Consider the following 11234-nt stretch of genomic DNA (forward strand, 5'->3'; position numbering starts at 1 on the left):
TTCCAATGATAGAAGTAGCAGGAAGCTAGTCTTTCATGTTATATTTCCTGAGTTGTTTTTGTTAATAATAATGTTAGCTGTTTAGGGGTTGAACAAGTTATAACAACAACGTTTGTAGTTTCAAACGGCAACAATTTTTAATTTCAACATTTTGTCATTTGAACTTCAAATGTTTCTAATTCGTTTTTCCCGTTTTCCTGCATTTTTCTAAATTTTATTAAATGTTTAGGATTTTAAGCTTTAACATGGAGTTTTTTCCTGATTAAGTGTAGTAATTTCACAAACTTAAAATTCTTAGGTTTGTGATTTTAAATTCTCAAAACTAAAGCACTTATATGATAACCTTCATTCAGTACTTAAATGTATTTGGAGGCTAATGCAGTAACATACTTATTTGTCTGTGTTTTTAAAGGTTTTCGTTCTAAATTTCCTTTTGTTATAATTATTACACTCCAGTGAAATTAGTTAGGAGCTAAAAATAAACTTGATGATTCTGAGATGGAGAACGGAGCACTATTACAGGTTCTCAACCGATTAAGTGTTTGATTGATCAACCCATACACGTGAGCAATTGCGAAGTAGCAATGACTAGCAGCTCTGTGTTCTCTCCACAATCCCCGGGTTGCCCATCATACAACTTTCCTTGATTTCATACAAGGTCATATATGATTTGTATGATTTCCCCGTAATCATACAAGTTTCATACAAAAAATAAAAATTGTTGTAAACCACTCTAATCGTAACAGCTATAACGCTCCTTCTGTAAGAAATAAACCAGACTAACCCAATGATGAGTTCTTGAGATTCATTTTTCCCGGTAATCATACGAGGTCATACATGATTTGTATGATTTCCGGGTAATCATTATTACCCTCACAGGATAGGGACGCTAAGACATTGCTCAATAGGTATATCAGACTACTGCAGATCGTTCTCGTTTTACTTTTCTACTTGGTTCACCATTCTATACAACATGGTTCAATTTAACTCGCCGAGTGTTCTGCGAGTAGTTTCCCTTCAGAAAATGTCTTTTTCTTGGATAATCCAGCTATTTTTATGTTTTTGGTAACAATATGCATCTATGCTGCTATATGCCGTTTATGTCTCAACAGTTTAAAATCAGTAATATAAGAAATTTTTGTGATTTTTTAATTTTTAGGTCTCAATCAGCTGATTAAAAATTAACTATACAACTTTGCTTTGGAATAAATCAACAAACAGACTGCGTTTACAAACTTCATAGATTTTGTCAGGTGGGATTTCTGCTGAAATTTGCGAAAAAATAACAAAAATTTACAAGAACATCAGCGAATAGCGTTATAGCGTCCAGCATAGCGACTCAGAAGATCTGTTACCTGAAATAATTTTATTAGGGATTGCTTTGTCACAATAACGCTCATCGTATGGTATGTACCAACAAATTGAGTTTGCTGATCAGAGCACGCATTGTGAAGATTTTAAATACTGAATGCGCATATTTTCCTCAGCAGTTTATTTCACTTTGTATGCAGATAGATGTCTTGAAAGGTACTTTTTTGTCTGCTCACAAGTTATTAGAGGATTACACAGCAACCATTTGCCTCGCTTCCAGTGGATTTTCGTTTGCTTCCCAAAATGGCAGCCCGCTGGAATGTCTCCAGAACATTTTCGCCTGTTTTGGCACTGCACTCGCCCTGGTATTCGAACATGTGTCGTGTGGCAGTGTCGTCGGCCTCAGAGGGTCTGACCAGTGGCGGTGGGGGCTCTGTCGTGTTGCTGAAGTCACTGATCCCAGTCGAGGGACTGGACAATGGGTCTTCCTCTGGGTTCCTCAGATCTGATTTCAAACCTGAACAAATTGTGTGTCTTTAGAGTTACTTTTATGGGTGCATATCATTTGGACCAACTCTCAAGCGTCTGTGTAACTGTTTTTAGTGGATAGTACTGATTTCCCGAAATCAACAGACCATGAACCGCACTAATCACTTGAACTAAATTAAAGGCACTATAAAAACAAGGGGGTTCGTTAATGTGCGTTCGCACATAATGCTCCGACCCGAGCTCATCTACATTTTTGACTTAATTGACAACCAAATGAAGAGATTAGCAAAAATAGATGTTTGAGTATAAAAAAACGATACACACCCAAACTACTAGTTGAATTACAAAATGCCATGACTCATAACAGCGCTCACAAGATCTGCCATTAAAAAAAACTACGCGAAAAAAAATAAGTAAAAACAAAAATTCACGGCAAAAACTCATTATCTAAATTTAAAAGCATTTAGTATCAACGTCAGAATGCAATCAGATAAAACCTTAACTACAAATTTACTTTCTCTTAACTACACAGCAGATGGGACTTTTCTTTAATGAGACCAGGTAACAAGTCGACAAAACGAAGAAATAGTGAGCCAACATTCAAAAATCAATCAACATTTTTAAAGCTTCTAAACAAAAAAATCACAACAAAAACGTGTTGAAGATCATTAGCTTTTATCGAAATATTTCTCAATAAATTTACTGAAAAACAATTACGAAACAGAAAAAACGTGTCTTTGATTAAACTAAGCCATGAAAACGGATTGATGGTGCAGGTGCAAAAAACTACAATCAAAGTTACAAACAAAACATAATTTATTGGAGCCATTAAAAGCTATTTCAATCATTATTTATACAATTCAGCTACAAGAAAATACACTGAAGAGTTAGATAGTTCTCTTGGGCTCCGATTGAAAACCATTGGGATCTGTTATGACGCGAACTTGCTAAGAAAAGAAAAGAAAAATAAACACACATTTTGACCACTCACAAAACTTTTATGAAAATGCATATTGTCCAATAAACAAAACTAGAGTTATGACATAAAATCAGGTCACAGGTTATTGCAGAAAAACAACAAACAAGGTTTTGAAAATATTGAAAACGAATAATATCATAAACTTTAAGAATTTTCGCCGTAGACTGACTGCATTGGGTATGGGTAACATCATTAATTCAGTCATCACTTAGGGATCTATCAGAACTGTCAGCATCTTACAACTTCATTAAGAATTTTAAAAAAAAACATGCTCAAACAGCAAATTCAGAAAAAAGTAAATTTGTCGAAGCCTTTAACAAATAAATTTTCAGTTAAAACTTTTCTATTTTTCAAATAAATAAACCGTTACTCAATTTTATACAGCAGTGGAATTCTTTTTTTCTTAGAAATATGAAGTTAAAAAATCAACAATTGCTGAACAAAATATTGAATCCACTAAATTTTTGAGAGAACCCGTAATGTCAAAAAACTAAAATTCCAAAGGTTTCAACGGAAGTCTATAAATGCGCTAAGTTATGCTTTGATGTGAAGACAAGGATGTGTTTGATTCATAAGTTATCAATAATCAATAACAATAAATCGTAAGACTCTGAAAACAAAATCAAATAGAAGCGAAAATCAAAAATTCAGTAGACAAGTGCTAGACTAAAGTGTCGAGGCCATTTAATGAAAATGTCGAAAGTGTCGAAGCCCTGAATTTTTCTCTAGAAACTTTTCTTTGATGCTTTGATTGTCTTCTACAAGCCAATGGGAATAATCAATATTAGGATAATGTAATAAGAATTTAATAGGAACCACAATTTTGAAAAGAAAATTAAAAATTAGAAAACCATATGAAACCTCATGGGTTAAAACCAAATGTTAGAAGATAAAACTCTAACCAGATTACTTTTGGTCGCAATAGAAAGAAAGGGGGCTCTGTCACTACTGAGACTGACTTACAAATCGCAAAAACATGTTTAAGATTGGTTAATTGTTTGTTCATTGGACATCAATTGACTGTATGTAAATGAGGTTTGTCAGAAACGAAATTTCGATATCAAAAATGACTAGTCTCTAAGTGACATAAAAAACCAAAAAAATATTAAAAAATTTTCTAAAAAAGAGCTCTCACTTAGAATTTAATTTTTTTTTGATGGTAAACATCCCTATGAGACCACAACTAGCCTCTTTATAGCTTTTCGTCTATTACAAATACACATTTGAGTCATTTTTTGCTTAAAATGTAAATTTGAATTGATTTTTTATAGGAAAAAATCCTTATTTGCACAAAAATTTACGCTGAAAGTCATGGCAAATATCCCGTATTCACACAAAACTTCAATCCTCGATAACTCCTCAAAAACAACGAAATTCAGTAAAATCTTTTCATTCCAAATTATACGCCGGCGAGCTTTTTATTGATACTACTCACTTTTCTCTACTATGAATAATCGATCGGCCAAAATTGACCGAACAAAAAAACCTTTGAGTATATAGCTCTTTCTCCACAAGTGGGGTCGGAACAACTATTGGCAAAGCACCCATTAACATCTTTAAATGCACTGCTGTCCCACTTGTGACAAACTAGTGACTCAAAGTTGGAGTTGTTTCGCCAGCAGTTTTTCTTTAGCTCAGACGTAAGGAAACATTGGTGGACAGTATTAGACGGGCTAGAGCTTAAAAAGAAAAACCAAATTTGAAATTTCAGTTTTTCGCATAAAAGCAGGAAAAGTTTATTCGCGTGACCAAATACTGAATAGGTTTCGAATTGCGTGGCGTTTGAATGTAAAAATTGCGGATGGCACTTCGAAAATCAAGGAGAGTGTGAGTCACTGAATTTTGCAGTGGAGGTAATTACATGGACTGCAAAGAAAACGGCTGTATTGATGCTAAGTTTTCGAACAGATTAGCAGTTACTGATTATCAATACCTTTTCTCTTTCTGTATTATCGCCGTGCTGTCCTGGTGTTCTAAGATCTTGCAATGCGCGGTAAGATCTTGTAATGTTCTAACATCTTGTAATGCACGGCATTTTTTGCTTCAAGAGGCTGCAAAAATTGAGCAAAAATTTTGCAACCGAACAATGTGTTGAATGTGAGTTGAACTAACCGACTAGGAATCTGAGGGGAGTGGATTCACTGAGGTAATAGTTGATCTCTTTCACCCATTTGAGAGAGACGTCAGTGAATGTCTCTGGTCTTCCTATGTCATAGCAGAAGATCACTATCTCTGCATCTTGGTACGACAGAGGACGGATCTGTAAGCAAAATCATCGGTTTGGATAGCATGTGCAAGAAGCGGTTGTTCTAATCTTAAAGTTATATCAATGTTGCTTATGAGAGTTTCAGAGTTTCAAAATATCATTGAGTTTTTTTTTGCTAAAGCAGTAGTTTGCGGTAACCTTCATGGTGTGACACCTCATTTGAGGTCCCGACCTTTGAAACTATTTCTAAAGATGAAATAATTGGTCAACTTCCATCCCCATTTTTGTCTTTCCGGTCAAAATTTGTCTTTCCTCCAGTTTGTCGTCCCGGTGATGTACGAGTAAGAATAACTTACACTAATTCCACTATTCAATGAGTGTTCTAGTTTCACTGACTTCATTTCAGGTCTATTATCGACAAACTGAAGTTGTAGCCTCATGGTAGTAGCCGCGACTTATCACTAGACATGTACTAGAACATGTTCCAGGATCAATGACCGATGACCAAATCACAACATGCGCACGACTAATTGGAGAGTGTACAACTACCACGTGCCACATCCGGTCAAAAACCCGCCAGTGGACTGTCGATGGAAACTAACTAACCTCGAGGCCTCTATTGGAGTACCCAATACTTTTTAATGATAGTAAAGTAAGCCTCGCTTAACAAGGACAAACTAAACCTCAAAGGATAGGATGTTCTGCTACCTGAACATGACTATCAAAACTATCATGAAAAATCATCAAGACTTTTATGTACAATGAAAAATTACCATTTAAGGTACCTCTTACATTATAAACTTAAGTAAAAAGTTGCATATTTCTGTATGGTGGAAATTTTTGCTGTAAATGGCATATACGTTGACTTATAAGAATGTGAAGTTGTGGATCTAACCTTGTCGTAGTCTTCCTGACCAGCAGTGTCCACTAACACCAGACTCACAACTTGTCCATTCTCAAGCACTGTCTCCCATGTGTAGTTCTCAAACACTACAAAACAAATTAAAAGATCACTCACAATATCTGCATTTCATTTCATAGCTTCATCTGGATCCAATATAGTGACGTTACAACACAACAACTAAGGCAACAATCTTAGGCCCTTCATTAAGCAATTCTTATCTCGCTCTTGACATAGGCAACTTTCAACGGACAAGAGTTTGGGGATGTGTTGTAAAATATTGCCTGATGGTTCGAAGCTCGAAGAAGTATTCCTTTACAATTGAGCTGATTTCTTTTCGAGACTCTTTGATTTAAAAAAATCACTCTAAACGCCTAGAACTAAAAACATAACTGGATCGATCCAAAACGGTTCCCAGCTCATGAAGTATCTTAATGAACAACTCAAGGAAATTTGTGGAATGCAAAGATTCACGCTGTTTCTCGAAATTTGAAAAGAAACAAAAATAAAAAAAACAAAAACTTGAAAAAAGTATGTCTTGCTAATTTTTACATCGAGAACGGTAATAGCCGAAATTTTACAGAATGCCTAAAATTATTAGTAAATATGTGCAAAAGATAGGACCGCGTATTAGGTTAGAAGAAATAAATAAGAAAGAAAGGGAAGTGTTTCGCAAATTTTTTTTAAAAGTTTTCGCAAAGTTTTTATAGCCTTGAAAAATGCGTTAATCAAGTTTTGAACAACCGGCGTATCAGATCACATAGCCTGCAGTGACGATCCGCAAAATGCTTTTTGATTTGGGGTTTATAAAAAGAATTACATTTCATACAACACCTCTTCGAAAACTTTAAATTTGTTGAAACCCTCGGGACAGATTCTACAAATGAAATGGGATGGATGCCAAAATAGCATTTGTGGGTCAAACATATAAATGATTTTAAAAATCTGTCGAAAGATAAAGATGTGAGACTTTTTTGAACGACACCGAAATTTACTTGAACGACAACGAAACCAAAAGTACCAAGTGAACTGAAACTTGATACACTTTGATAAGAAACATACTAAATTTTGGTAAATCTTGCCAAGATCTTGACATGGTAGTCACAATGAAAATTGCAAGCTTTATATACTTGCAAGATCATTGCAAGGGTATCAAGGAAGAAGCAAATCTTGGCAAGATAGCCAAGACAGATTAACCATAACATGGCGAGATGTAATAATTTGTAAACATTAAAAAGCACTCTCAAACAAAATTTGGAACGAATTCATAATATTACGCACGAATTATCAAGACTTACAAAGAATTACCAAAAATATCAAGAATTGTCGGAACACTCAGTTCCCTTTAAGCTATTAATTAATATTTGAGTCTGTTTTTTGGAGTTGGTGCAAGCGCGGTTTGTACTTAGTACACACCTCATATATAACCGCATATTATAAAACTTTATCTTTTTTTACTAAGAAAAAGGAAGTTGAGACTGACTTGAAATTATATCATATGAATCTGAAGCAAAAACGAAGTTAATTTTTGCAACATTTTAGGAAGTCCTCTGTTTTCAATTTTCGTGTTAAAATTTTAAGGTTGAAGGTTGCCACTCATCCGATTTGCCGTCATTTTGTATTTTGTGTTCCCAGGAGTTTTTTTTCTTTTCTGGGGAAAAAATACATCAAAAGGGAATCAGAAATGACAAAAAGTGTCATCAAGAGTTATCAAAATTTGGTCAAGAGCTTTCAAAAGAATTTGCCGTGAAATGTTGGTATTTCAAGTTGTTGGTAAGATGTTTCAAGTTTCGTTGCAAGAGATGTCAAGATCAGGCATATCTTATCAAGGTATATCAAGTTTCCATTCAATGGGAGCCTTTTAAAAACTATTAGAATGAAAACACAAAAGCATCAATTTTAAGTAGGGTCAAATGTTTTTGATCTCATGGTTTTATTGTAGTAGTGAGGTAGGTGGCCTGCGATTTGCGAATAGAAGACATCAGGTACATTTACGAATTTTGTGAAGATAATATTCATGTTTGAAATTGAACTTGAACTATGCTCCAGTGACAATTTTAGCAAATACATGTGAGTAAAAGCACAAACAATGAGAAAAAAATTTGCGAAAAATAGTAATTTACTCTCATTTTGCTGTGATCTCTTTTGGTGAGCGCCTTTGAGCTGTAAACAATTTCACGAGAAGTTCCAAATATTAATGCTACCCAACGGCTTGAGATCCGCTATATAGAGGACTCAAACTGCTAGAAAAGAATCCCTTATTGAGGTCAAACCAAGGTGGTACAAACCACATTTGGGTCAATTCCTAGCTTCTTTGCTTATGGTATATAATTATAATAATTTCTTATTAGTAAGGCTAGCAAGCTAAAAGCACAGTAAGGTTGATACAATAGCTCTTGAAATGTGAACTACATGACTCTGCTTGAAGCCACTGAGAACTTCTGGCGTTTATTGCGAACCAAGCAGCGGTTCGACATGTGAAGCAAGATTTTGATGTAACTTCTACAGAGTCAAGTTACCTTGCTTAAAACACGCATCTTGCCGGTTTTAAAATAACGGAAGTTCATGGGAGTCAACTAAATAACGGAAGTTCAAAATAACGCAACTTCTGGCACTGCAGACATCCGGTTTTTTGTAACGTGCACGTGCGCGATTAAGCTTATTATAATAGTTACGAACCTGTAGGTATGTATGTCTTTGGGAATTCGCCCGTCTTGAGTCTGTGCAAAAGTGAAGTTTTTCCACATGTTCCATCACCCACAATCACTACTTTTATAGTAACATTTCCACCCATCATCTTCAGCAACTTATACCTTAACTATGGTTACTTACTATATATTACAAAATTGTTAAACAATGCGAATATGTCAATTTATTCTCTCTTGACAGAAACTTTTATGGTCAATCTATGTTTCAATTTAGCAATGAGATTTTGTTTCAGTTCTATTTGGTCTATGTTATGCTGTTCTAAGCCTCAAATGAGCGATTTTGCAAATTTGATGTGTATGTTGACAATGATGTGTAATGATCTAATTTGATTAGTTATGTCATTATTTATGAACAAAGAGAGCGAGTAAACAATGATACGGTCTAATGGACAGGTGCGAAGGTTAGGTTGTGAACATGATCAAAAGATGAGACTCATTTACTTTGAATTGAGCTGTTGTGTGTCTACCGGGCGATTGATTGATTGATTGGTCTACACCAATCAATGTTACTAGGACATCAATGTTACTTTGTTTTCTATCATGTTGCAAAAGTATCCGATTCATCAATTTAGATGTCAGAAAGTCACCTGTTATTAGTTTCCAGGACCCTCTTTAATTACACAATTGTTCTCGAGGACTTGAGTGCTTAGTCATAGGTCATAATTGGAAATGATGTCACCTGACTATTTGTGGTTCATCGTTGAGACTTCGAGGACTTGGCCAAAGTTATTGACCAGAGACCAAACGAACAGAAAAACTAAAAAATGGAATAAGATTCAAAATTCGAAATAAAAAAAATGACGCTTAATAATTTAAAAAACGAGTTCCGTTTACTCGTTATCGGGCGGAGCAGACAAAATCTCCAGACATTGTAGTGCAAGCTGGTACCCAGATTGAGGTGTGTGTGTGTGTGTGTGTGTATGTGTGTGTGTGTGCTAATGATCAGAAAATCAAAACAGCGTAAGGTAAAGTGCGTTTTAATTGCACAAACAACCTAACAACTAACAAAAGTCTGCCTCTGATCGTTAACGAGCTAAAGTTTGATCAACAACGAAGGAACGATTTAATCCTTATCTATTCTTTTCAGAATAGAATTCAATCAACAATATTAAGGTAGTATTGCGACTAGCTCACTAATGCACGTAGCCGTGTTAGTCAAATTACTCAGCCAAATAAGGAAAAAATCTAAGTTGTCTTTCGACAGCTCAGAAAAAGAAATTTTTGTGAAAAATCTACTATACAGAGAAATAGCGTTAGTATTTGTCAAATACAGCTCAAAGTAAGGGAATGCCTGCGAGCACTCAAAAATTTTTTGAAGAAAATCTAAGTTAGCTGTAGAATAAAACATTTTACAAGGTGATAAATAAAGATATTGAAAAAAGAGTTTCTTTCCAAAAAATAATTGTCGTGGTCTCAAGCACGAGTAACATGAGTTCTATTTTTTCAGTAATTGAATTCGAATTGGCCTAAACATCCAATAATAAACAGGTATTTAGAATCCGTATCAATATTAAATTTTACAGATTTGATCGAACCTTTGTTTTGTGCTAGGGTGCTACCCAGGTTGAGGTCCCAGACGGAAGCAAGTATGTCCAGACCGGATGAACGCACGAGGGGCCGTCGTGTGTTCAAATTTACATTGTCTGGAAACACCAAAAAAGCACGAAAGTCTGTCGAACGCACGAAAGTTTGGACATGAACGCACGAAGGTCTGTTGAACGCTAAAAAGTCTGGACATGAACGCACGAAAATTGGTTGAACGCGCGAAAGTCTGTCGAACGCACGAAAGTCTGGACATGAACGCACGAAAGTCTGTTGAACGCTCGAAAGTCTGGACATGAACGCACGAAAATTGGTTGAAGAGCTTGAAAGTCTGATTAACGCACGAATGTCTGGAGATGAACGCGCCAAAGTCTGTCGAACGCACGAAAGTTTGGACATGAACGCACGAAAGTCTGTTGAACGCTCGAAAATCTGGGCATGAACGCACGAAAATTGGTTGAACGCGCGAAAGTCTGTCGAACGCAGGGAAGTCTGGAAATGAACGCACGAAAGTCTGTTGAATGCTCGAAAGTCTGGACATGAACGCACGAAAATTGGTTGAAGAGCTTGAAAGTCTGTCGAACGCACGAAAGTTTGGACATGAACGCACGAAGGTCTTTTGAACGCTCGAAAGTCTGGACATGAACGCACGAAAATTGGTTGAACGCGCGAAAGTCTGTCGAACGCACGAAAGTCTGGACATGAACCCACCAAAGTCTGTTGAATGCTCGAAAGTCTGGACATGAACGCACGAAAATTGGTTGAAGAGCTTGAAAGTCTGATTAACGCACGAATGTCTGGAGATGAACGCGCCAAAGTCTGTCGAACGCACGAAAGTCTAAACATGAACGCGCGAAAGTCTGGTGAACGCACGAAAGTCTGGACATGAACGCACGAAAGTCTGGCAAACGCATGAAAGTCTGGACATAGGCAACTTCCGTCTGGGACGGTCTGGACATAGATACTTTCCATCTGGGACGGTCTGGACAGACTTGCTTCCGTCTGGCACCTCAGCCTGGGTATTGATTCTGTCTATTTGTCAAACAAGTTATAAATCTGTGTATAAAGCTATTTGTTAAGCGTGTATAATGTATTAAT

The 11234-nt window shown here is 36.0% G+C and overlaps 1 protein-coding gene across 1 annotated transcript; it reads right to left on the reverse strand.

Moving 5' to 3' along the window:
* Positions 1-1119: 1119 nt before the first annotated feature.
* On the reverse strand, positions 1120-8874 carry LOC142335195 (transforming protein RhoA-like). The gene is made up of 4 exons (XM_075383580.1): positions 8566-8874; positions 5881-5975; positions 4892-5039; positions 1120-1828 (listed from the first exon to the last, which is right to left on the reverse strand). Exons 1-4 carry the CDS (start codon positions 8681-8683, stop codon positions 1554-1556), a joined length of 636 nt encoding a protein of 211 aa, XP_075239695.1. The 5' UTR covers positions 8684-8874; the 3' UTR covers positions 1120-1553.
* Positions 8875-11234: the final 2360 nt, after the last annotated feature.

Source organism: Convolutriloba macropyga, chromosome 2 (genome assembly GCF_964194025.1).
Source record: "Convolutriloba macropyga chromosome 2, txConMacr16.3, whole genome shotgun sequence".
In the NCBI taxonomy this organism is placed as follows: Eukaryota; Metazoa; Xenacoelomorpha; order Acoela; family Convolutidae; genus Convolutriloba; species Convolutriloba macropyga.

Coding starts and splice junctions, on each gene's coding strand:
- LOC142335195 (XM_075383580.1), bottom strand. CDS start 8,683: ATGATGGGTGGAAATGTTACTATAAAAGTAGTGATTGTGGGTGATGGA. Junction 5,976..8,565: donor AAAGACATACATACCTACAG/GTTCGTAACTAT, acceptor TTTGTTTTGTAG/TGTTTGAGAACTACACATGG. Junction 1,829..4,891: donor TCCCCTCAGATTCCTAGTCG/GTTAGTTCAACT, acceptor CAATTTGTTCAG/GTTTGAAATCAGATCTGAGG.